The following is a 26,563-nucleotide window of genomic DNA, read 5'->3' as shown; positions in this document are numbered from 1 at the left end:
CGTATCATCATGAAGTGAGACTGGGGTGCAAGATGATGTTCAAAGGTTGAGCAGGGTAGGGCCACGTGCTCTTGTAGGCCATGCCATTGATTTTTGCTCTCCTACCGAAGACAGCTATTTCCAGGGACTCGGCAAAACATTAGGGTGGTGATGAAGGTGGAAGGTGGAGAAAGAGAGCCATTTAAGAGCTATGTAATGTGGAGCCTCCCTGGTAGTGGGTGGGTCAAAAGATGGGGGAGAGGGGTGTCAGGATGCTGCTGAGGCTCTGACTGATTAAAGAAGGAATCACTGTCCAGGGGATCAGGACTCCAAGCCACTGTGTCTGTCACAATTTCTTGTTTTCATTGTGAGAAGTGGGTATTTGTCCCTCCAGGTTCACAGACACATTTGAATCTTATGTCTTGTCTTTAGAACAGAGGCTCATATTAGGAGAGGGAGGGAGCAGGAAGGCAGGAGAGGAAGCCAGTAGGTAGAGAGGACAGGCAGGAGGGGTGAGAGGTGGAGGGCAATGCAGGGGAACTGGCATGACCAGGAATATTGCTCTTTGGGTTCCAGAGCATTGTGATCAAGTGAATAGTGCTACGAAGGGAGTCACGCACAGTTTTTGGTTTCTTATCTTTATACTGCACTATAATTCATTAAGTGTGCAATATTGTGTGTCTAAAAATGTACACCGATTAATTGAAATTACTTAATTGCTTAAAACTACTTATGATCATGGGAGCTGGTGGAAAAAAGGGGCTGATTGATCTGTGCAAGCTTGCCATAAATGTGCAATTTTTACAAAGCTGTTATCTGGGAAACACAATAAAGTGACATGCAAAAAAAAATGACATGGGATATGTGCACTCGAAAGAATCTTAGTCAACCTAATGCAATTCCCTTGATATACTCTCACAAGGATGTGGGTCCTGAGGAGGGGCCCCAAAAGAAAGTGATGCAGGTCCTGAGGTTCCTTGATGTCTGAGGTTCCTTGATGTCATGGCAAAATAGAGTTGAAGGACGGCACAGATTGACTTTATTTAATTTTAATTTTATTTTTTTAGTTTTCAGTGGACATAACATCTTTATCTTATTTTTATGTGGTGCTGAGGATCCAACCCAGCACTCCGCGCATGCCAGGAGAGCGCGTTACCGTTTGACCCACATCCCCAGCCCTTGATTTTATTGTGAGAAAGAAAGCAGTACACACTCTGACAGGGTAGAGTATAGGTGCTGGTGAAGAATGTGCTAGATACATCTCAGCCAGGAGTATTTATATATGAAACAGGGACATGATCTAAGAGGGTGGTTTAGTCCTGCTTTGTGACAGTAAGTGGAAGGATTAACAATTACCCAGTAGGCGTCATTTTCTTTTCTGATTTATTTTTGAAGAAAAATCACTTTTTGCAATCCCCCCCACCTCCCCCCCCCGGGGGGGGTTCATTGTTCTGCATGTGAACTTAAATATTACTACATTGGTGTAACATTGAGGGTTTGATGCAGAGTATGACATATAGATGATGTAATCAATTCTCAAAGTATGAGTTGTAAGAATATCTACTTCTTGAGCAAAGGCATTTCTCAGACCTGTTTTTTTCTTGTGGGTCCAGGTCAGGAAAGAAGTTATTTAAGGACCTGGGGGTAAGGACTAACAACTGCTGGAACAGTGCTGTTTGTAATCAGAGTAGGTGAAAGAGACTTTGCACTTTTAATCCACGTGAAAGTGGACTTTAAATCTGAACCTTAAATCCAGGCCACTCTTGATTTTTATCCCGTCTCGTCTCCTTTCTACCTATCCTGTCTTCTACCTCAGGACACTGAGAAAATTGTTTTTAATGTGGTAGTTTATGGACAATGTAACAGATTCACTTGTAGATTTTTTTGGAAGACTTAAAAGTGTAAAACAAATCAAAATCACCCATAGTCTCTCCACCTGGCGACCCTCACCTCTAAACCAAATTCTTTCATATATATATTGGCACTATCGCAGTCGTAACACAGATGCACTTAATGTCCTCTTTTAACAGTTAGATAACAGTTGTAAAATTTCGCATGTGCTGTTTCATATTCCTTCTGCATTGAGACAGATCCTGGGAAAGTGAGTTGGTTGTGAAACCCAGTGAAGTGAGCCACAGCTTCAGGACTCCTTGCAGATGGAACCGCTAGGGGCGAGGAGGACAGTCTAGCAGAAGAGTGAAGCGCACCCCAGCAGGAGCGGGGCGACTGCCTGAGCTGCACGTGGGACTTGGCTGTGGTCCCCAAAAGCGGAGCGCAGGAGGCTGCTGGGGGCGTGGCTTGGAGGGCAGCGCCTTGGGAAGGGCGGAGCCCGCAAGATCCCAGACTCCAAGGCATGGGGTGCATGTGGTTCCTGCTGTTGTGGGTGATCCCCCAGGCGTGGGGAAGCTCTGATGGTGAGTGGCCCAGGGTGCCCGCGTACTGGCGCTAAAGGGCGGAGAGAGGGCGCGGGCTTGGGACTTAGGGAAAGGCTCCCCAGGGCGCTGGGATGAGCCCTGGGCCGCGGAGCCCGGAGCGCACAGATGCGCCAGAGATTGCGGGGTCTCTGGCTCCCGACGCGGTAAGGCTCAGGGTCAGCGCACCCCAGCTGTCCCTCCTGGACTCACCTTCTGCTGTTGTTCCTTCCTCTCCCTGTGCTCTCTGCCCCGTGGGCCATTCGCTGTACTTACCCAGTCTTCGTTGTTCCTAGTCCTGCGCAGGAGTGTCCTCTTCCGCTATCTCCAGATCTCCTCCTTCACTAACAGCAGCTGGATGCGCACTGACGCCTTAATCCTGTTGGGGGAGCTGCAGACGCACAGTTGGAGCAACGCCTCGGACACCATCAGCTTTGTGAAGCCCTGGGCCCAGGGCACCTTCAGCAGCCAGCAGTGGGTCCACCTGCAGAATATATTTCGGGTTTTTCGAAGCAGCTTCACCAGGGACATACAGGAATTCGCCAAAATGCTGTCCTTAGAGTGTGAGTTGAGGGGATGGGATCCAGGGCAGGCGCCCCAGTGTGAGAATGGGCATGGAAGTCCTGCTGGGAGAGGGGATGAGGTTGTCTGCTTTCTCCCCCTCTGAGCACTTGCACTTCTGCCTGGTCATGCCCCAGTTTCAGGCATCAGGCCACCCACTCTCATTTCCTTCCACTGTGGGTCCCCCGTGTAACCCCAGTACCAGTCTCTTCTCCTTCTTCCCTTTCAGTCCTTTAAACCTCATTTGAGTTTTGCACGTTTCTCTCCACAGATCCCATGGAGCTGCAGCTGTCTGGTGGCTGTGAGGTGCACCCTGGGAACGTCTCAGAACACTTTCTCCATGTAGCATATCAAGGAGAATATATCCTGAGTTTCCAGGGAACTGCTTGGGAGCCTGCCCCACAGGCCCCCCAGAGGGTATATTTGGTCATCAAAGTGCTCAACCAGGACGAAGGGACAAAGGAAACAGTGCAGTGGCTCCTCAATGACATCTGCCCCCAATATGTGAATGGCCTCCTAGAGACAGGGAAGTCAGAACTGGAGAAGCAAGGTCAGCCTTCTGTCCTCTCCATCTATCCTACTTTTAAGCTTCAAGTAGGTTTTTCCATCCCAGGGTTTGCTTTCATTTAAGCATCAGACAAAGATCAAGACATAGGGGATGGATAAGGCATGAGGGTATTTGTTCATATCACCCAGTGTCACTGAGTACCTGCTGGGTTCCATGAGTTGAATTAAATCAAGTCTGTGGGTCAGAATTGATTCAGACAATGTTTGAGACATGCTGTGTGCTCCAGCTGAGCTCAGGGTGTTAGAGTAGGGAGGTGAGGCATTTATAGGGCACTGGGATCAGGGGAGGGGAAGGAGATGAGGGATGGGTCTCCTGGACAAGGTGACACAAAGGGATCAAAGCTACTTGGAGACTCCACCTCCAGAAGTGGACCTTTGGGGAGCATGAACCTGGGAGGAGGCCTGGGACCTCTGATGCAGAGTTCTCACCTTATGCTTTCCTCATCCCTTATTGGATACAGTGAAGCCCGAGGCCTGGCTGTCCAGTGGCCCCAGTCCTGGGTCTGGCCGTCTGCTGCTGGTGTGCCACGTGTCTGGATTCTACCCAAAGCCCGTGTGGGTGATGTGGATGCGAGAGGAACAGGAGCAGCAGGGCACTCAGAGAGGTGACATCCTGCCCAATGGTGATGAGACGTGGTATCTCCGAGCAACCCTGGATGTGGCAGCTGGGGAGGCGGCTGGCCTGGCCTGCAGGGTGAAGCACAGCAGCCTAGGAGGGCAGGACCTCGTCCTCTACTGGGGTGAGAAAGGGCTGGGGCTGTGTTGGAAATGGAGGCAGGTGGTTCTCAAGCGACTGTGAAGGATGGAGTTGGCACACCAACTAGGAGGGCTAGAAGGAAGGATTCCAGACACAGTAAAGAGGAAAATAGGACTGAGATCCAATGTATTAATACAAGATGAATTGGGATTGATAATCTTACAGATCCAGAAGTTGTTGGCAAATAATGAATCCCTGGAAGCTGGGCATGACAGCACTCATCTGTATTCCCAGCTGCTGGGGAGGCTGATGCAGGAGAATTCCAAGTAGTTTGCTAGACTAGCCAAATTAGGGAGGCCTTGTCTCAAAAATTAAAGGCTAGAGATGCAGCTCAGTGGTTTATCCCAGACTCTAGGGTTCAAAAATCAGCACTGCATATAAAATGAAAACAGAATCTGGGAAGATTCATTTCCCAGCAGAATGGGGATCAGGGATTTATGAAAAGCAGGTTAACGAGGAGAGCTGTGGTTTACTGAGTGCTTCCTGCATGGGGGCCTGGCCACTCTGCATCCAGTGGTTTACCTGAGCATCATCACTCTCCTTTGAAGCACTTATTGTTATTCTATTTTACAAATGAGGAAATTGAGGATGAGATAGGTTAACTACCCAGAGTCTCACAGAAGGTGGAAGAGCTGGATATCGATTCAGGTCTGCCTGGCTACACAGCTTCACCTGTACGCTACATTATTATATAGTGAAATGAACTGTAGTGGAGGTGCCTAGACCCTGTGAAAAGGTGGGGAGTCTAAACTTCTGAGGAATAGAAGTTGATGCTCTAAATAGGGGGAGGGAAAAGGCAGCGCCTGGCCCCTCACATGTGCTAGACCAGGGAACTTGATACATGGTCCTGTGTCCCCTGCAGGTGGGAGCCACACCTCTGTGGGCTTGGTCATCCTGGTGGTACTGGCTTGCCTGGTGCTGCTCTTTGTGCTCATTCTAGGCTTCTATTGGATCAGGAGACACCGGTGAGTCTCACCTTCCATCTGCTCCTTCCCTCCTGCTCTCTCCTCCATCCCCTGTTCCTGTTTCCTGAATGGTGTCTCCCTTTCTCTTCCCTCACAGCTCCTATGAAGACATCTTGTGAATCTTCTGGTCACCTGTCTGGAGCCCAAGACCTCAAGTCCCCAGAACTGCAGTCTTTGCCTGCTTAGGAATGGAGGATGAATGGAGAGTTAACCTGGAGAAGTAACAAAGAAAAGGGTCATCCACATCCTTTCAATGTTTATCTAAAGAGTTCGAGTCCTTTTTCTTGTATGACAAGTTTTTAAGCCCAAGTGATTCTGTAGAAACAGGAGCGCCAACTCCTCTGATGACCTGCTGGCAATGAGCAGGTAAGGGCTGCGGTAGCAGTGCTCTTGTTGGCCATAGAGTGACAGGGTCTGTCCTGAGCTGGAAAAACGTGTCCTTTGCAAAGGTGGTAGCTGCAGTGGCCAGCTGTCAAGTACCCAGTCAAACTCTGGCCTGATTGCAGCCTATGTTTCTCCCGAAAACTGGAAATCTAGAATTTTATGACATGTGATTTAAAAAGTTAACTTGTCTTTGGATAAAATATTCTTTGTGATAAATAAGCATTCCTGACTGGTCCTATCTCATGTGCACCAATATCATGTCTCTTTTCCCTTTTTCAAGATCCATTTTCAACACCCGTTTACTACGAAAAATTTTCTGAATCATGAAGAACTGACATATATCTGTTCTCCTGAGCACCCTCCTTATAAAATCTTATTAGTGTTGCTAACAAACAAACTTGAATAAAATAAACTTAAAGTATAATTTGAATACAAGAAGGGGTTCCTATAGTTCAACGAATTATACTAATATCTACACCCATGTAACTTCTTTCCCATCTTCCCAGAGTTCACAGAAACTTTTCAGTTCCCCAAAGTCTGTGATTTCTCCTTGTTAATACCAGCATGAGTTTGTGTTTATCTACATTCTACTTCTTTTTGTTTTACCTGTCTGAGAATTTGATATAAATGGAATGGAATGTTTGTGTTCTTCACTTGACACAATGTGTGTTGAGACTCATCCATGTTCCATTTATCAATAGTTCCTTCCCATATACTAATACTTACGGATTAAAGGAATCACAAACTTTGGTGATTTATAATGCTGGGCCATCAGGAATGAAGCTGCTCTGAACATTTACGCAGAGTCTTTGGGTGCCCTTGGTTTTCCTTATCTCAAGTAAATCCTGAGAAGTGGAACTGTGAAACTGAATAGTAAATGTGTTTCAGTTTTTTCAGCTATTGGTTATTTAAAAATACATTGTGTGTTGGGCTGGGGATGTGGCTCAAGCGGTAGTGCGCTCACCTGGCATGCGTGCCACCTGGGTTCGATCCTCAGCACCATATACAAACAAAGATGTTGTGTCCACCGAAAACTAAAAAATGAATATTAAAATTCTCCCTCTCTCTCTCTTTTAAAAAATATATTGTGTAATTATCAAATGTTTGCTGTATTTTATGGGTATTTTAGTCATTGGCTTTCTGTTTGATTCCCCAAATATATTTTGTGTGGTTTTAATCTTTTGAAATCTATTGGAAGTTGTTTGCTATCTGCAGTCTCTCTCTCTGAATATTCCATGTGCACTGCAAAAGAAAGTGTTCTGTTGTTGGGTGGACTGCCTTATAAATGTCAGTTAGGTTGTTCTCTAAATCTTCTATATCCTTACTAATTTCCTGTCTACCTGCTCTGTTACTTATTGAGACATGAGAGTTGAAATCTCCAACTATATTTGTGGATGTAAATGTTTTCCCTTTCATTTCTAACTTTTTGTTGTATTTGCTCCAGGTTTTTTTAAGTTGTGTTATTAATATAAAATCAGTTTTTTTTTTTGGTGGACTGACCCTTTTATCATCATTAAATGATTTCTTTTATGTCTGATATTTCTTGTCCTGAATTCTACTCTGACATTAAAATAGTCACTCTTTCTTTCTTTCTTTCTTTTAAATAGATGAACATAGTACTTTTATTTTATTCATTTATTTTTATGTGGTGCTGAGAATCGAACCTAGGCAAGCGCTCTACCTGTGAGCCACAACCCCAGTCCTCTTGCTTTCATTTATCAGGTTTTGTTAAGTGTATCTTTTGCCATCTTCTGCTTTAACCTATCTTTGTTCTCTTTACTTAATTTTTCATTTATTTAATATTTCTTTACTGATATACATGACAGTAGGGTGTAATTCGACACACACACATAAAATAATTTTAACATTTTCCACTTAGGATCCCATTATTGTGGTTGTTCATGATGTGGGGTTACATTGGTCATTTAATCATAAAAAAGATAGGAAAGTCATGTCAGATTCATTGTACTGCTGTCTTTGTTCTTAAAGTGTGTTTTCTGTAGACTGCAGAGAGTTGTATTTTACCTTTTTATTCTATATGACAATCTGATTTTTTAATGATTGTTTAGACCATTTGCATGTGATGTGTTGTATTAAAGCAATATAATTTTGGGTATGGTTTAAGTCTTCTGTCTTGCCATTCTTTTCTTACTAGCTCCAACTTTCTTGTTCCTTTTTAAGATTTTATTTATAACCAAGAGTAGCTTTTTGGCTATGTATTTATGAGTACATCAGCGGTCCAGCATTCAATATAATTTTTTGGTTGTATCACAGGCTACTTTTATTATCTTAAAAATTTATTTATTTATCCTAATTTGTTATACATGACACCAGAATGCATTTCAACTCATAGTACACATATAGAACACATTTTTCATTTACCTGGCTGTACACAAAGTAGAATCACACCATTCGTGTCTTCATACATGTACTTAGGGTAATATTGTCCATCTTATTCCACCATCTTTCCTACTCCAATGACTCCTCCCTTCCCCTCCCTCCCCTTTGCCCTATCGAAAGTTCCTCCCATGGTCCCCCAACCCCCATTAGGAATCAGCAGCCACATATCAGAAAAAACACTGGACCTTTGGTTTTTTGGGATTGGATTACTTCACTTAGCATGATATTCTCCAACTCCATCCATTTATCTGAAATGCCGTAATTTTATTCTCTTTTAATGCTGAGTAATATTCAATTGTATATGTATGTGTGCGTATGTATGTGTATATATATATATATATCTATCACAGTTCCTTTATTCATTCATCTGTTTAAGGGCATCTGCTATTTTGCTGAATTCATTTATTAGTCCTGGAAGTTCTTTGGTGGAGTTTTTTAGATCCTCTAAATTGAGAATCATATTGTTGGCAAATAGTGATAGTTTGAGTGCTTCTTTTCCTATTCATATCCCTTTAATTTCTTCTTCTGTTTAATTACTCTGGCTAGAGTTTCAAGGACTATGTTGAATAGAAGTGGTGAAAGAGGTCATCCCTGTCTTGTTCCGGTTTTTAGAGGGAATCCTTTTAATTTTTTTTCCCATTTAGAATGATGTTGGCCTTGGTCTTAGCATAAATAGCTTTTACAGTGTTGAGATATGTTCCTGTTACCCCTAGTTTTTCTACTGTTTTGAACACAAAAACGTGCTGTAGTTTGTCAAATGTGTGTCTGCATCCATTGAGATGATAGTATGATTCTTGTCTGTTGATGTGATAAATTACATTTATTGATTTCTGTATGTTGAATCAACTTTGCATCGCAGGAATGAACCCCACTTGATCATGGTGCACTATCATTTAAATGTGTTTCCTATGAGATTAGCCAGAATTATTGAGAATTATTGAGAATTTTTACATCTATGTTCATCAGGCCATTGGTCATTCCTTGATGTGGCTTTGTCTGGTTTTGGTATCAGGGTGATACTAGCCTAATAGAATGAGTTTGGAAGCTGTCCCTTCTTTCCTATTTCATAGAGTAATTTGAGGAGTATTGGAATTAATTCTTCTTTGAAGGTCTTGCAGAACTCAGCTGTGTATCCATCTGTTCCTGGGTTTTTCTTCCTTGGCAGGCTTTTGATGGCATCTTCTGTTTCATTGCTTGAAATTGACCTGTTTAAACTGTGTATGTCATGACTCAGTTTGTCCATAGCATATGTCTCTAAAATTTGTTGATATCTTTGATATTTTCTATTTTCCTGGAGTGTAAATTTTCAAAATAGTTTTTAATTTATCTTCTGTATTTCAATCGTTATATCCATGATATTTCCTTTTTCATATTTTCTTTTTCCTCATGAATTTAAGTAATTTCAGTTTTCTCTCTCTTCTTCATTAGCATGGCTCATGGTTTATCAATTTTATTTATTTTTTTCAAAGAACCAATTTTTTGTTTTGTCAACTTTTTGAATTGTTTCTTTTATTTCAATTTTATTGATTTCAGCTCTGATTTCAATTATTTCCTGTCTTCTACTACTTTTGGTGTTGATTTGTTCTTTTTCTAGGGCTTTGAGATGTAATGTCAGGTCATTTATTTGTTGACTTTTATTCTCTAATGAATGAGCTCAATGCAATGAACTTACCTTTTAGCACTGCCTTCATAAGTCCCAGAGATTTTCATATGTTGAATCATTGTTTTCACTTACTTCTAAGCATTTTTTGTTTTTTTTAATCTCCTTCATGATGTCTTCTGCTATCCATTTGTTATTCAGTTGTGTATTATTTAGTCTCCAAGTGTTGGAGTAGCTTCTATTTTTTATTTTATCATTGATTTCAAATTTCATTCTATTATGAAATTTTATAAAATGCAGGATAGTATCTCTATTATTTTGTATTTTCTAAGATATGCTTTGTGGCATAACATATGTTCTGTTTTAGAGAATGATCCATGTGTTGCTGAGAATAAAGTGCATTTTCTTATTGATGGATGATTCCTATAGTTTCTTTGTTTAGTTTTTGTTTGGAGAATCTATGTAGTGGCGAGAGAGGTGTGTTGAAGTCATCCAGTATTATTCTGTTATGGTCTATTTGATTCTAGAAATTGAGAAGGGTTTGTTCAATGTACATAGATGCTCCATTGCTTGAGGTATACATATTTATGATTCTTATGTTTTGTTGATGTATGGTTCCTTTAAGTAGAGTGAAATGTCCTTATTTATCTCTTCTGATGAACTATGGCTGGAAGTCCACTTTATCTGACATGAGGACGGAAACCCCTGCTAGTTTACACAGTCCATGTGAGTGATATGTTTTTTCCCATCCTTTCACCTTCAGTCTGTGGATATCTTTTCCTATGAGATGAGTCTCTTGAAGGCAGCATATTGTTGGGTCTCCTTAAAAAACCCAATCTGCCAGACTATGTCTTTTGATTAATGAGTTTAGGCAATTAACATTCAGGGTTATGATTTGTATTCATTTTGGTTTATTTTTGTTTTTTTTTAAGGTGACTTGGTTTTTCCTTTGATTGACTTTTCCAATGTAGTTCCACCTTTTGCTGATTTTCATTCCTCCTCATGGAATATTTTGCTGAGAATATTCTGTAGTGCCGGCTTTCTAGTTGTAAATTATTTTAACTTTTGTTGATCATGGAAGGTTTTTATTTCATCATCAAATCTGAAGCTAATTTTGCTGGATATAAGATTCTTCGTTGGCACCCATTTTCTTTCAGAGCTTTTTATGTGTTCTTCCAGGATTTCCTAGCTCTGAGGGTCTGGGTGGAGATATTTACTGAGATCCAAATTGGTTTCCTTCTATATACAATCTGGTACTTTCCTTCTGTGGCCTTTAAAATTCTCTCCTTATTCTCTATGCTAGGTATTTTTATTATAAAATCCTCTCCTTATTCTGTATGCTAGGTATATTTATTATAAAGTGCCTGGGTGTGGATCTGTTATAATTTTGTACATTTGGTGTCATGTAAGCCTCTTTTATTTGATTTTTCATTTCATTCTTCAGGTTTCGGAAATTTTCTGGTATTAGTTCTTTGAAAAAATGGTGTATTTCCTTGGTTTGTATGTCTGTGCCTTTCTGTATTCCAATGAATCTTAAATTTGGTCTTTTTGTGTTATCCTATAATTCTTAGAGTTTCTGATCATGATATCTTACCATCTTCACTGTGTGGTCAAGTTTATTTTCAAGATTATATATTATGTCCTTATTGTCTGAGGTTCTGTCTTCCAGAATTGTTTTTGGTGATGATTTCTATTGAATTTTCAATTTGGTTTATTGTTTCCTTCATTTTGAGCATTTCTGTTTGGATTTCTTTCAGAATCTCTGTTTCTTGAAATGAAGGTTACTAGGGTTGGGAGGGTTTGTCTTGGATGTGGAACTCCTGGAGATAGGGCATAGCAATTGCTAGTCCCTGTTGGAATACTGAAGCCCAGGAATCTCCTTGGGGGTCCACTTGTGTTTTGTAGGAGCCTGGTCTTAACTTGTGGACCCCTCAATTCCTGGTCTGGAACTTAGTTTCTAAACTGTATCTCTCTCACACCTATGCTTTTGACTTCCTAATCTGGAATCTCTCTCTCTGGAGGTCCTCAGGGCTGAGCACCAGGATCAGTGTGCCTGTTGTGGAGAGCTGTTGTGTATTGTGCAGATGAGGACCAGGCACTGAGAGCAGCAGGCCAGCCATGTTGCTGCAAGTGCTGAGCCAGGTTGGTGGCTAGAGTGCTGGAAGACTGGGGATTGGAGAGCCAGAGGGCCCTGTTGATTGCCAAACCAGTAGGACCAGGTGATCAGTGGATGCTGGATTGGGGAGGGAGCTGGGGACTGGGCTGGTGTTGGGTCCCAGCAAGTGCTGCCAGAGTTGGCCTTGAAAACCCTGTGGGTGCTGGGCTGGTTGGGTGGGTGAACCAGGATCAAGATGTCGTCACACCCTCTTCAAACCTAGCAACCCTGTGCAAAGTCTTCTTCTGACTTTGCAGCAAGATGATGGCTACTAGCACACCTAGCAGAGAGATCTCCCATGTAACTAAGGCTGCAAGACCTTGGTGGTGGTCATCCATGCCCTGGCTGTTGTCCCTAGATGGAAGTGGCTGTGTCTCTAGTTGGTGGCAGTGGCAAAGCTGTAGGTGCTTTGATGTTGGGCTTCTAGGCCCCAGCTGGTGTCCCAAGATGGAAGCTGCCTCAACTAAAAATGGCAATGGTGACAGTGGAGGTAACCCAAGACGGTGGCAGAGGTGTCCCAAGATGGAGGCAACAGCTTTCAGAGATGAGGCAGTGACGGTGGGCCTTGGGATGGTGTTGGATGGCTTGTGCAGAGATACAGCTCTGTGGGAGGCAGTGCTGCCATGGGCACCTGCCTCCAGGCCCTGTCTGGTGTCTCAAGGTGGAGGTTACCATGTTCAGGGGCCTATGGGGGCAGCTGCAGTGTGCCAAGAGGAGGTGGCTGGAGGAGCCCTGGTGTTGGTAGATGGGGAGCCTGAGGTCTGGGCGTTTCACCCAGCAGTGGGCCAGGAGATCCGCATAGGCAAGGGGCCTATGAAATTAATTTACTCTACTTGGTCTTGTTCTTGCTCTATATAGTTACCTTTAAAGTAAATTTTAAAAAAATAAGAAAAATATTTAATATTTACTGATGCATTTACCATTTCTGGCACTCTTCTTTGTTTTCTGTAGATCCAAGATTTCCTCTAGCACCCTTTTCCTTCAAGTTGAAGAAATTTCTTTTGAATTTTTCACAGTGTACCTGAGCTGGTAGTAAATTCATTCAGTTTTTAGTTTTGAAATACTTTATTTTTCACCTTAAGTTTTGATAGATATTTGCTGGTATAGAATCCTGGTTTGAGAGTTTCTAAAAGCACTCTTAAGATGTTATTTATGTAATTTCTGGCTTGCATTGTTACTTACAAACTGTTCTCATTTCCTCCCTATATATAAGGTGTATTTCACCCTGAAGGCTTCAAAATTTTTCTCTTTATCACTGTTGTTTCTCAAGTTAATTTCTTTGTGTGTGTGTGTGTGTGTGTGTGTGTGTGTGTGGAGAGAGAGAGAGAGAGAGAGAGAGAGAGAGAGAGAGAGAGAGATTTGAGCTTCTTGCTTTTAGGCCCCACTTGCAAATACGGTAACGGGTTAGACCACTTGACACTATACCTAGCTCTGTGAGACTCTGGACTTAAATCTTTGTCTCTTCAACTTTAGTGAGAGTAACTAGCCTTGGCAGGGTTCTTTGTGAGCTGATTTGAAAATTGTCCCCAAGTAGAAAGAGGAAGGAAACTTATGTGATTATCTGGAATATGTTCCTGTATTTTGTTCACAGTCCTCACTTTCTGTTTTTCCCAGTATTTGGAAACACTAGTTTCCACATACTAGTGTTGATGAATGTCCACAAAATATATGTATTTTTTTCATTGTATGGAATGCTCCATACAAGTTGATCTTTCATGATGAGGTAAAAAAATCTCACCCTTCTTTTAAAACTATATATTTCCATTTCTTATTTACATGTGTTTGTCTTATCCTGAACAACAGGCCCATTGTGGAAATCTTTTTATGGATTCAGAGTCAAATGCTCTGAGATCCTGCATACTCCACGGAGATGACAATATTGATTGATTCCTAAAGTGTTTGGTGAATGAAGATGGCAATAAGAACACGTCCCCTTATTTCATTTTCCTCCTAAACTGCTAATGAGAATAGGTTTCCTTTAAGAAGCAGGCATAGTGCTGCCAGTATTGTAACGTCCAGTGGCTTATCTTTGGAACACAGGGTGGACATTTGAATGCTTCCTTGATGTGATTGACAGAATCAAACAGGAGGTAGCAGCATCCTGTGTGAGGATATACTTTAGCCCTCAGAGGGCCGGGGGCAGTGAGAGGACATGAAGACGAAGAACGAATTGACACCAGGGTGTCAGTGACCATAGGCTCTAGACAGCAATGGTGGAAGGCCACAAGAAAAGTTCAGGCCATGGAAACTGAGAAAAAAATCAGGTAATGTTCCCAAGCATCTGCCAAAATACTCCAATTGGCAGATGAAAATGAAAGGCAGAAAAGTCTAATAAGGAAGGAGCAAAGGATACTTCACAGCCAGAAGCTGCTCAAGGATTGTTGCAAGCTCACAGAAAATATGTACTTTGAAAAGTATTCGCATTTGTCAGCTTTTCATAGCTTTGATCAAAATACCCGACCAGAGGAGGAAGGTTCATTGTGGACTTATGGTTGCAGAGGTTCCGTCCATGGTTGACTGATTCCATGAATCTGGGCCTGAAGTGAGGCAGAGCTTCATGGCCAGAGGAGGTGGTGGAGAAGAGCAGCTCAGCTCACAGACTGTCAGGAAGCAGAGAGGGAGGGGGTAAGGGGCCAAGGCAAAGTCAGAGTCTTCCAGGCCTCAGTGACCCACCTCCTCCAGCCATGGCATCTGCCTACGGCTACCTGGCACTTAGTCCATTCAAACCAGGAAGGTCCATTAGGCTAGAGCTCTCACAGTGCAATCATTTCACCTTTGAATATTCCCACATTAACTCAAGAGCTTTGGAGGGACACCCGATATACAACTGTAACATTTCATCCTTGCCCATGGCAGTGCTTGTGGCCTCTCCACAGCCCACAGCTTTCCTCCCCTGCCTCATTCTTCTGTGGTGTCCCACTTCACCTCAAGCCCCTAAAAATGGGATCATCACAGCGTGGGGGAAACCTCTGAAACCATAAGCTCAAAATAAACTCTTCTTCTTCTAAGTTGTTCTTGTTAGTTATTTTAGTCAGAAAGAGCTGACCAACACAGCTTTCCAATAAATATTTTATTTTATTTTTTTGAGAAAATACAATCCTTCTCTGGTTTTCTTAACACTTTAGTAACATAATGGATTCACTCTTTCTAGACTGGATCACTAGAAGTTCCTGGATGCCCCTTCACTGTTCTTCGTCTTTTTGCAGAAACTGAATGCAATCATTTTTATTTTACGAACAGGGAAGCAGGCAAGTGTGGGCCTTGGTGCTCACTGTTCATAATTCTCCTGTGCTGTTTTGGGTTAAGTGGACATCAGAGATTGTCCATTCATCGAATGGATCCTGGGAAGTTGGCCTTTTTCATTTTGGCTGGTTTGTGTTTCCTTGGCTTATTTATTATTTAATTTTTAATTTAATTTTCCCTTCTGGAAAATTCTAAAATCATGTTGCTAGATAATATTTTGGCATTTTAGCATGTGCTTTTATTTCTTTCCTTGCATTTTTTCTCTTTCCTTCCTTTTCTTCATGAAAGTTACACATTTCTCTTTGCTTCAGGGTAAGATTGTGGCAGGAGAGGAAAGAGAGATAGCTTCCCAATCATTCTGTTATGTTTTCAAGGGCTTCTCTAAGCAGTGAACATGGGACATAAAGGCATGGACAGAAAGTGTTGTAGAAACAAGAAATGGGAAATACTTTTGCCAGAGTTTGATTTTTGTATTTGGGAAAGAGATGTTTTGGGTTCTAAGAGAAGAATGAAGCTGTCTCCCTTATCTCCAAGCAGGAAGCAGGAAGTTGAGTTATTTCTTACCATCATGATCAATGGGAACCTGCCTCAGATAATGAAGACTTTGTAACATATGTAAAAGAGAGAAACACAATCAAGTGGGGGGTTCATCCCAGGGATGCAAGGTTGGTTCAATATACAAAAATCAATAAACACAATTCATCACATCAATAGACTTAAAGACAAGAATCATATGATCATCTGAAGAGATGCAGAAAAAGCATTTGACAAAATACAGCACCCTTCATGTTCAAACAGTAGAAAAACTAGGGATAGTAGGAACATACCTCAACATTGTAAAAGCTATATATGTTAAACCTGAGGCCAAAATCAATCTAAATGGAGAAAAACTGAAATCATTCCCTCCCTAAACTGGAACTAGAAAGGAATGCTCTCTTCCACCACTCCTATTCTACATAGTCCTCGAAACCCTATCCAGGGAAATCAGAGAAAAGAAAGAAATTAAAGGGACACAATAATAAAAAAAGAGCTCAAACTATCCCTATTTACTGACAACGTCATTTTTATATTCAGAAGACTCAAAAACTTTTTGAAAAATCTCCCCAATGAATTCAGCAAAGTAACAAGTATTAAAATCAATATCAGTAAATCAGTTGCATTTTTATACACCAAGGATATATCAGCTGAAAGAGAAATCAGGGAAACTATCCCCTTTACAATAGTTAAAAAAAATTTGGAATCAACTTAACAAAAGAAATGAAAGAATTTTATAATGAAATTTAAGAAGACCTCAAAAATGGAAAGCTCTCCCATGCTCCTGGATAGGCAGAATAAATATGATCAAACTGCCGTACTACCAAAAATGTTATACGGATTCAATGCAATTCCTATAAAGATCCCAGTGACATTCTTCACAGAAATAGAACAAGCAGTCATGAAATTCATTTGGAAAAATAAGATACCCAGAATAGCCAAAGCAATCCTTAGCGCAAAAAGTGATGCTGGAGGCTTCACAATAGCAGACATTAAATTATATTACAGAGTGATGGTAACAAATACAGCATAGTATTGGCACCAAGAAAGACATGAAGACCAATGGAACAGAATAGAAGACACAGAGACACACCCACATAAGTAGAGTTGTGTCATACAAGACAAAGGTGCCACAAATGTACATTGGAGAAAAGATGGCCTCTTCAACAAATGGTACTGGGAAAACTAAAATTGAACCCCTGTATCTCACCCTGAAAAAAACTCAACTCTAAGTGTATAAAGGAACTAGGCATTAGACCCAAGACCCTGCACTTACTTTTAGAACAAGTAGGCCCAACTGTCACATGTCAGCCTGGGAATCAAATTCCTCCACAAGACCCCTAAAGTGCAAGTAATAAAATAGAGAATCAATAAATGGGATGGTATCAAACTGAAAAGGTTCTTCACAGCAAAGAAAAGAATCAAGAATGTGTACAGAGATCCTACATACTGGGATAAATCTTCACCACCAATACCACAGATAAAGCAATAATTTCCAGGATATACAAAAAACTCACAAAAGATTAACACCAGAAACATAAATAACTCAATCAATGGGTAAAAGAACTGAACACATCCTTCACCAAAGAAAAGATATGAATGGCCAAAACATATATGAGAAAAAGTTCCACATCTCTAGCAATTAGAGAAATGCAAATTAAAACTACACTGAGATTCCATCTCACTCCAGTCAGAAAAGGCAGTTATAAAAACAATTAGTGTTGGGAGGATGTGGGGGACATTGTTGGTGGGATTGCAAATTGGTGAAACCATTATGTAAAGCAGTATGGAGATTCCTCAGAAAACTTGGAATGGAACCACCATTTGACCCAGTTATACCATTCCTTGGTATATACCCAAAGGACTTAAAAACAGGATACTACAAGGACACTGTCACATCCTGATAGTATCTCAACTCACAATAGCTAAGCTATGGAAACAACCTAGGTGTCCTTCAACAGATGAAAGATTAAAGAAAATGTGATATATATATATATATATACATACATATATATATATATACATATATATATATGTATATATATATATATATAAAAATTATTCAGACATAAAGAAAATGAAATTATGGCATTTTCTGGTAAATTGATGGTAATTGATTAGAGAATATCATGCTAAGTGAAATATGCCAATCCCCCCAAACCAAAGACTGAATGTCGTCTTTAATTGGTGGATACTAACCCACAACAAGAGAGCGTGGGGAGGAGAAGAATTAAAGTCCATTGGATTAGACAAAGGGAAATGAAGGGAAGGGAGGGGAGAGGGGAATTGGAAAGAGTAGAATTAATTGGTCATAACTTTCCTAGCCTTGTATTTGCACACTGTATATGATCACAAGGATGTAAACCTAAATAGAATAAGTTATACTCCATGTATGTATATTCTGCCAAATACATTCTACTGTCATGTATAACTAAAAATAGGAAAAAAAACAGTTTTTGTGGCCTAATCCTAAACAAGGTCATCAGCTGGCACAGAATGTGACAGTTGAAATTTCCTCTGGACTTTGAAGTCTCTGGGGATTCAGGAGGTGCACCCTTCTGTTGGACCAAGAGTAGCTGCTGAGGCAGAGGGACCGACAGGGGAAGAGATGAACTCAATCCATTTCACCAATGATGTGATTATGTACCTAGAACAAACAACAACCCTGTTTGAAAGAACATTTGCTAGAATTTATAAAGGTGTTTATTCAAGTAAAAAAGATAAACACATACAAAAGAAAGCATGTGTTAACTACAACTTGAAATGGAAATGGGAATAAATGATGTATTCAAAATCCAAAAAGAGAAAGAGGATACTTAGGAATATATTTCACATGAATAGTACAGACATATCAAAAACTGTATAGTTCTCTGAAGAATAAAAACCATTTTGAATTAGTGAAAAGATGTATTCCTTTCTTGGTTTAGGACACTTCGTGTAACAAAATATTAATTAGCTCCCCAGTTTTTCAAATAATAAAATTTTAAGTAGGATTAAAATCGCTCCAAAATAGGAAAAAAAAATGTAATGATGGGGTCAGAGTATCTGCCATTCAAAATACTGAACCCAGAGGCCACCATATCAAATCATTATGGTAATAAGATAGGAATGGACCAATAGACAAATTAAGGAGTACAATATAAAACTAAGAAATAGATCTCAACAGCTCCTTGGCATATATCATAAAGATCTAAGGTCATCCTACCATCACGATACAGCCACATCGATGTTTATAGCAGTGCAATCCACACCAGTCAGGTTATGGAACCAGCCCAGATGCCTGTCAGCAGATGAATGGTTAAAGAAAGCATGGTATATGTACACAATGGAGCTTTACTCAGCCATAAAGAAGAATGAAGTCATAGCTTTCGCCAGTAAATGACTGGAACCAGAGAGGATCAGGCTAAGTGAAATAAGCCAGACCCACACAGTCAAGGATCAAGTGTTTTCTTTCTTATGCAGAAGCTAGACCAAAATAAGAGGGAAAAAAGGGGAGGGGGATCCCATCAGAACAGAAGAGAGATCAATAGAGTAGAGATAGGGAATGGAGGAGAGGGAGGAGAGGTAGAAAATGTGAAGAATGGTGGAATGAAACTGATCAATGGTCCTGTGTACAGGAATAAACGTACCACAGTGAATTTCACCTTTATGTATGCCTATAATGCACTAATTAAAAATTAAACAATAGATAAGACAAATAGAGTAAAGGAAGTTGAACAAAGTAAAGTGAAAGGAGGAATGGAGGGAAGTACCAAGTCCAGTGATACCAGTAGAGGTTCGGCTAAGACCAGAGGGAAAGTTCTGCCCTTGCCGTGACCTCTTTAGAGATGCTTTCTGCAGGGCCTCAGAATATACAATGAAATCAATGGCAGAGGGAGGTACAGGGCAGCTCCATGTGGGCAGAGCTTCCAACATTGCTTCATTTTCTAGCTGGATACCCAGCTCAGCTGTTCATTATTCTTTGCAGTTATACGAAATCACCTCTAATACACAGATTAATTCTCACTGTGGCAAGATCCATTTCTTTTCTAATCTTTTTTTACTGCATTACTGTTATACATAATATTGGGATTTATTTTGACATAATTATACAAAAATGGAGTTTAATTTGTTCCAATTCCGTCCCCAGTACTTTTCTTTTCACGTCTATGCCCACAGTTCCCTTCCCATCCACTATTTGGGCTATTTTGAACTCTCATTTAATCACTTAGACCTTTATTTGTTACACAAATAAGTTTTCTGTGTTCTTTCAAACTGTTTTGGGACATTCGTTATAGTAAGGTAGGTGGGTTAGGGCGATCTCCAGGATCCCAGCTCAGGGTGAGGGGCAGATGCTTGTTCTCTAGGGACACAGGGGGTATGGGAGGAAGGGAAGTATTCATGTCATCAGATCGGAGGAAGTGGAGCCAGAGATGTGATCCTTACATGTGCTGTCCCTCCAGCTGATTGACAAGAGCACACAGAAAGAGACACACACATGAATGTTTCTATAATGACAGGCTCTGCAGGTGCTGGGAGAAAGGTTTGCAAAGCAAGTTAGGAGCAAGGAGTGTAGGTGGAGCTGGCCTAGTTCTTCTGCCTTTGTTCACAGTCTGGGAGGCTCAGAAGACTCCTCTGAGAAATTGGCCTCAGAGCCTGAGGTCAGAGTGGTTATAACAGGACGCTGGTGAGGGGAACAAATGGGACCAAGTTCCCCAAACTGAGTGAACTCTTTGTAGTACAGGGACATGATCTAAGAGGGTGGTTTAGTCCTGCTTTGTGACTGTGATTGGACGGGTTAACAATTACCCAGTAGGGTCATTTCCTTCTCTGATTTATTTTTGATGAAAAATGGCTTATAATGTACCCCTGGGGAGTTTTCATTGTTCTGCTTGCAAATTTAAACATTACTACACTGGTGTAACATTGAGGGTTTGATGCAGAGTATGACATAAAGATGTATCAGCATCAATGTATGAGTAGTAAGAATATCTACTTGTTGAGCAAAGGCATTTCTCAGACCTGTTTTTTTCTTGTGGGTCCAGGTCAGGAAAGAAGTTATTTAAGGTCCTGTGGGTGAGGACTAACAACTGCTGGAGCAGTGTTGTTTGTAATCAGAGTACGTGAAAGAGACTTTGAAACCTGCACTTTTAGTCCATATGAAAGTGGATTTTTAAATCTGAACCTTAAATCCGGGCCACTCTTGATTTTATCCCCTGTCTCCTTTCTACCTATCCTATGTCTTTTATCCTACCTCAGGACACTGAGAAAATTGGTTTAATGTGGTAGTTTATGGACAATGTAATAGATTCACTTGTAGGTTTTTTTTGAAGACTTAAAAATGCAAAATAAATCAAAATCATCCATAGTCTCTCCATCTGGCGACCCCAATGGCTAAAGCAAATTATTTCCTATTCTTTTTTTGGCACTGTCGCAGACCTAACACAGATACACCTAATGTCCTATTTTAACAGATAACAGTTGCAAAGTGTCGCATGTGCTGTTTCCTATTCCTTCTGCTTCGGGACAGATCCTGGGAAAGTAAGTTGGTTGTGAAACCCAGTGAAGTGAGCCACAGCTTCGGGACTCCTTGCAGATGGAACCGCTAGGGGCGAGGGGGACAGTCTAGCAGAAGAGTAAAGCGCACCCCAGCAGGAGCTGCCATTGGGACTTGGCTGGGGTCCCTGCCAAAAGCAGAGCACAAGAGCCTGCTGGGGGCGGGGCGTGGATGGCAGCTCTTTGTTATGTTCGTAGCCAGGAAGGTCCCCAGACTCCGCGGATGGGGTGCGGGTGGTTCCTGCTGCTGTGGGTGCTCCCCAAGGCGTGGGGAAGTTCTGAGGGTGAGTGGCCCAGGGTGCCCGCGTACTGTTGCTAAAGTGCGGAGAGAGGGAGCGGGCTTGATACTTAGGGAAAGGCTCTCCATGGCGCTGGGATGTGCCTTGGGCCATGGAGCCTGGAGCACACGGATGCAATGAAGATCCAGGGGCCTCTGGCTCCTGGCGCGGTACATGTCAGGGTTGGTGCACCCTCAGCTGACCCTCCTGGACTCACTTTCTGCTTTGCTTCTTTCCTTTCCCTGTGCTCTCTGCTCCGTGGGCCATTCGCTGTACTTACCCAGTCTTCTTGTCCCCAGTCCTGCAAAGGAGTGTCCTCTTCCGCTATCTCCAGATCTCCTCCTTCACTAACAGCAGCTGGATGCGCACTGACGCCTTGATCCTGTTGGGGGAGCTGCAGACGCACAGTTGGAGCAATGCCTCGGACACCATCAGCTTTGTGAAGCCCTGGGCCCAGGGCACCTTCAGCAGCCAGCAGTGGGTCCACCTGCAGAATATATTTCGGGTTTTTCGAAGCAGCTTCACCAGGGACATACAGGAATTCGCCAAAATGCTGTCCTTAGAGTGTGAGTTGAGGGGATGGGATCCAGGGCAGGCGCCCCAGTGTGAGAATGGGCATGGAAGTCCTGCTGGGAGAGGGGATGAGGTTGTGTGCTTTCTCCCTCTCTGAGGACTTGCACTTCTGCCTGGTCATGCCCCAGTTTCAGGCATCAGGCCACCCACTCTCATTTCCTTCCATTGTGGGTCCCCCGTGTAACCCCAGTACCAGTCTCTTCTCCTTCATCCCTTTCAGTCCTTTAAAGCTCATTTGAGTTTTGCACGTTTCTCCCCACAGATCCCATGGAGCTGCAGCTGTCTGGTGGCTGTGAGGTGCACCCTGGGAACGTCTCAGAACACTTTCTCCATGTAGCATATCAAGGAGAATATATCCTGAGTTTCCAGGGAACTGCTTGGGAGCCTGCCCCAAAGGCCCCTAAGTGGGTAGATTTGGTCATCAAAGTGCTCAACCAGGATGATGGGACAAGGGAAACAGTGCAGTGGCTCCTCAATGACATCTTCTCCCAATTTCTGAATGGCCTCTTAGAGACAGGGAAGTCAGAACTGGAGAAGCAAGGTCAGCCTTCTGTCCTCTCCATCTATCCTACTTTTAAGCTTCAAGTAGGTTTTGCCATCCAAGGGTTTGCTTTCCTTTAAGCATCAGACAAAGATCAAGACATAGGGGATGGATAAGGCATGAGGGTATTTGTTCATATCACCCAGTGTCACTGAGTACCTGCTGGGTTCCATGAGTTGAATTAAACCAAGTCTGTGGGTCAGAATTGATTCAGACAGTGTTTGAGACATGCTGTGTGCTCCAGCTGAGCTCAGGGTGTTAGAGTAGGAGGTGAGGCATTTATAGGGCACTGGGATCAGGGGAGGGGAAGGAGATGAGGGATGGGTCTCCTGGGCAATGTGACAAAGGGATCAAAGCTACCTGGAGACTCCACCTCCAGAAGTGGACCTTTGGGGAGCATGAACCTGGGAGGAGGCCTGGGACCTCTGATGCAGAGTTCTCACCTTATGCTTTCCTCATCCCTTATTGGATACAGTGAAGCCTGAGGCCTGGCTGTCCAGTGGCCCCAGCCCTGGGCCTGGCCGTCTGCTGCTGGTGTGCCACGTGTCTGGCTTCTACCCAAAGCCCGTGTGGGTGATGTGGATGCGAGGGGAACAGGAGCAGCAGGGCACTCAGAGAGGTGACATCCTGCCCAATGGTGATGAGACGTGGTATCTCCGAGCAACCCTGGATGTGGCAGCTGGGGAGGCGGCTGGCCTGGCCTGCAGGGTGAAGCACAGCAGCCTAGGAGGGCAGGACCTCGTCCTCTACTGGGGTGAGAAAGGGCTGGGGCTGTGTTGGAAATGGACACAGGTGGTTCTCAAGCATAGAGGCATAGAGGGAAGGACCCGGAAAGGTCGGTTGGCACACAGCACGGCCTGAGTATGAGATTCCAATTACAGAAAGGAGGAAAATAGAGTCTAGAAACTAAAATAGGACTGACATTTGATGTATTAAATGCAAGATGAAATGGGACTGATAATCTCAGATATCTGGAAGTTGTTGGCAAATAATGAATCCCTGGAAGCTGGGCATGACAGCACTCATCTGTATTCCCAGCTGCTGGGGAGGCTGATGCAGGAGAATTCCAAGTAGGTGGCCAGCCTAGCCAAATTAGGGAGACCTTGTCTCAAAAAGTGAAAGCTAGGGAAGCAGCTCAGTGGTTTGCCCCAGATTCTAGGATTCAACCAGCAGCACTGCATATAAAATGAAAACAGAATCTGGGAAGATTCATTTCCCAGCAGAATGGGGATCAGGGATTTATGAAAAGCAGGTTAACAAGGAGAGCTGTGGTTTACTGAGTGCTTCCTGCGTGGGGGCCTGTCCACTCTGCATCCAGTGCTTTACCTGAGCATCACCACTCTCCTTTGAAGCACTTATTGTTATTCTATTTTACAAATTGAGGCTGAGATAGGTTACCTACCCAGAGTCTCACAGAAGGTGGAAGAGCTGGGTAGAGATTCAGGGCTGCCTGACTACACAGCTTCACCTCTACGCTACGTTATTATATAGTGAAATGAACTGTAGTGGAGGTGCCTAGACCCTGTGAAAGGTGGGGAGTCTAAACTTCTGAGGAATAGAAGTTGATGCTCTAAATAGGGGGAGGGAAAAGGCAGCGCCTGGCCCCTCACATGTGCTAGACCAGGGAACTTGGTACATGGTCCTGTGTCCCCTGCAGGTGGGAGCCACACCTCTGTGGGCTTGGTCATCCTGGTGGTACTGGCTTGCCTGGTGCTGTTCTTTGTGCTCATTCTAGGCTTCTATTGGATCAGGAGACACCGGTGAGTCTCCCCTTCCATCTGCTCCTTCCCTCGCTCTCTCTCCTCCACCCCCTGTTCCTGTTTCCTGAATGGTGTCTCCCTTTCTCTTCCCTCACAGCTCCTATGAAGACATCTTGTGAGTCTTCTGGTCACCTGCCTGTCTGGAGCCCAAGACCTCAAGTCCCCAGAACTGCAGTCTTTGCCTGCTTAGGAATGGAGGATGAATGGAGAGTTAACCTGGAGAAGTAACAAAGAAAAGGGTCATCCACCTCCTTTCAATGTTTATCTAAAGAGTTCGAGTCCTTTCCCTTGTATGACAAGTTTTTAAGCCCAAGTGATTCTGTGCAAACAGGAGCCCCACTCCTCTGATGACCTGCTGGCAAGGAGCAGGTAAGGGCTGGGGTAGCAGTGCCCTTGTTGGCCATGGAGTGACAGGGTCTGTCCTGAGCTGGGAAAACGTGTCCTTTGCAAAGGTGGTAGCTGCAGTGGCCAGCTGTCAAGTGCCCAGTCAAACTCTGGCCTGATTGCAGCCTATGTTTCTCCTGAAAACTGGAAATCTAGAATTTTATGTGACAGGTGATTTATTTTTTTTTTTAATATTTCTTTTTTTTTATTGGTTGTTCAAAACATTACAAAGCTCTTGACATATCATATTTCATACATTTGATTCAGGTGGGTTTTGTGACAGGTGATTTAAAAAGTTAACTTATCTTTGGACAAAATATTCTTTGTGATAAATAAGCATTGCTGACTGGTCACATCTCAGGTGCACCCAGATCATGTCTCTTTTCCCTTCTTCAAGATCCATTTCAACACCTGCTTACTACGAGAAATTTTCTGAATCTTGAGAACTGACCTATATCTGTTCTCCTGAGCACCCTCCTTATAAAATCTTATTAGTTTTGCTAACAAACAAATAAACTTGAATAAAATAAACTTAAAGTATAATTTGAATACAAGAAGGGGTTCCTATAGTTCAAGGAATTATACTAATATCTACACCCATGTAACTACTTTCCCATCTTCCCAGAGTTCACAAAAACTTTTCAGTTCCCCAAAGTCTGTGATTTCTCCTTGTTAATACCAGCATGAGTTTGTGTTGATCTACATTCTACTTCTTTTTGTTTTACCAGTCTGAGAATTTGATATAAATGGAATGGAATGTTTGTGTTCTTCACTTGACACAATGTGTGTTGAGACTCATCCATGTTCCATTTATCAATAGTTCCTTCCCATATACTAATACTTACGGATTAAAGGAATCACAGACTTTGGTGATTTATAATGCTGGGCCATCAGGAATGAAGCTGCTCTGAACATTTACGAAGAGTCTTTGGGTGCCCTTGGTTTTCCTTATCTCAAGTAAATCCTGAGAAGTGGAACTGTGAAATTGAATAGTAAATATGTTTCGTTTTTTTTTTTTTGGTCTATTGGTTATTTAAAAATATACTGTGTAATTATCAAATGTTTTCTGTATTTTATGGGTATTTTAGTCATTGGCTTTCTCTTTGATTCCCCAAATGTATTTTGTGTGGTTTTCCACTTAGGATCCCATTAGTGTGGTTGTATACGATGTGGGGTTACATTGGTCATTTAATCACATATATATAGATGGGAAAGTCATGTCAGATTCATTGTACTGCTGTCTTTGTTCTTAAAGTGTTTTTCTGTAGACTGCAGATAGTTGTATTTTACCTTTTTATTCTATATGACAATCTGATTTTTTAAGTGATTGTTTTCACCATTTGCATGTGATTTGTGTCACATTAAAGCAATATAATTTGGGGTATGGATTAAGTCTGCTGTCTTGCCATTCTTTTCTTACTTACCCCACGTTTCTTGTTCCTTTTTAGGATTTTATTTATAGCCAAGAGTAGCTTTTTGGCTATGTATTTATAAGTACATCAGCGCTCCAGCTTTCAATGTAATTTTTTGGTTGTATCACAGGCTACTTTTGTTATCTTAAAAATTTATTTATTTATCCTAATTTGTTATACATGACATCAGAATGAATTTCAACTCATAGTACACATATAGAGACAATTTTTCATTTACCCGGCTGTACGCAAAGTAGAGTCACACCATTGGTGTCTTCATACATGTACTTATGGTAATGATGTCCATCTTATTACACCATATTTCCCACCCTGATGACTCCTCCCTTCCTCTCTCTCCCCTTTGCCCTATCTAAAGTTCCTCCCATATTCCCCCAACCCCCATTAGGAATCAGCATCCACATATCAGGAAAAACACTGGACCTTTAGTTTTTTGGGATTGGCTTACTTCACTTAGCATGATATTCTCCAACTCCATCCATTTACCTACAAATGCCATAATTTTA

General features: G+C 42.2%; 2 protein-coding genes across 4 annotated transcripts; both read left to right on the top strand.

Annotated features, from left to right (window-relative positions):
- The first annotated feature begins 2,016 nt into the window (after nucleotides 1-2,016).
- Nucleotides 2,017-5,843, top strand: LOC139707290 (antigen-presenting glycoprotein CD1d-like). Its single transcript, XM_071618287.1, has 6 exons — nucleotides 2,017-2,393; nucleotides 2,687-2,953; nucleotides 3,223-3,501; nucleotides 3,980-4,258; nucleotides 5,138-5,240; nucleotides 5,338-5,843. Exons 1-6 carry the CDS (start codon nucleotides 2,333-2,335, stop codon nucleotides 5,357-5,359), a joined length of 1,011 nt encoding a protein of 336 aa, XP_071474388.1. The 5' UTR covers nucleotides 2,017-2,332; the 3' UTR covers nucleotides 5,360-5,843.
- Nucleotides 2,333-25,975, top strand: LOC114084634 (antigen-presenting glycoprotein CD1d-like). Of its 3 annotated transcripts, none has more exons than XR_011708938.1 (6): nucleotides 2,333-2,393; nucleotides 21,724-21,935; nucleotides 22,205-22,483; nucleotides 22,959-23,237; nucleotides 24,341-24,798; nucleotides 24,911-25,974. XR_011708938.1 is itself a non-coding variant. In XM_071618286.1 (6 exons), exons 1-6 carry the CDS (start codon nucleotides 21,315-21,317, stop codon nucleotides 24,360-24,362), a joined length of 1,011 nt encoding a protein of 336 aa, XP_071474387.1. In that variant the 3' UTR covers nucleotides 24,363-24,460. The 3 variants fall into 3 exon arrangements, 1 of the variants encoding a protein (XP_071474387.1); XR_011708937.1 differs by lacking the exon at nucleotides 2,333-2,393 and adding an exon at nucleotides 21,315-21,375 and having other exon boundaries at nucleotides 21,669-21,935; nucleotides 24,911-25,975; XM_071618286.1 differs by lacking the exons at nucleotides 2,333-2,393; nucleotides 24,911-25,974 and adding exons at nucleotides 21,315-21,375; nucleotides 24,141-24,243 and having other exon boundaries at nucleotides 21,669-21,935; nucleotides 24,341-24,460.
- Nucleotides 25,976-26,563: the final 588 nt, after the last annotated feature.

Source organism: Marmota flaviventris, chromosome 10, assembly GCF_047511675.1.
Source record: "Marmota flaviventris isolate mMarFla1 chromosome 10, mMarFla1.hap1, whole genome shotgun sequence".
NCBI classification, from domain to species: Eukaryota; Metazoa; Chordata; class Mammalia; order Rodentia; family Sciuridae; genus Marmota; species Marmota flaviventris.
The sequence above is the reverse complement of the archived record's forward strand: the minus strand, read 5'-3'. Positions and strand labels throughout refer to the sequence as shown.

Bases quoted from the DNA above. Each gene is read 5' to 3' on its own strand.
- LOC139707290 (XM_071618287.1), top strand. From the start codon at position 2,333: ATGGGGTGCATGTGGTTCCTGCTGTTGTGGGTGATCCCCCAGGCGTGG. The intron at 2,394-2,686 runs GTGAGTGGCCCA...CGTTGTTCCTAG, and splicing joins GGCGTGGGGAAGCTCTGATG to TCCTGCGCAGGAGTGTCCTC. The intron at 4,259-5,137 runs GTGAGAAAGGGC...TGTCCCCTGCAG, and splicing joins GGACCTCGTCCTCTACTGGG to GTGGGAGCCACACCTCTGTG.
- LOC114084634 (XM_071618286.1), top strand. From the start codon at position 21,315: ATGGGGTGCGGGTGGTTCCTGCTGCTGTGGGTGCTCCCCAAGGCGTGG. The intron at 21,376-21,668 runs GTGAGTGGCCCA...TCTTGTCCCCAG, and splicing joins GGCGTGGGGAAGTTCTGAGG to TCCTGCAAAGGAGTGTCCTC. The intron at 24,244-24,340 runs GTGAGTCTCCCC...CTTCCCTCACAG, and splicing joins TATTGGATCAGGAGACACCG to CTCCTATGAAGACATCTTGT.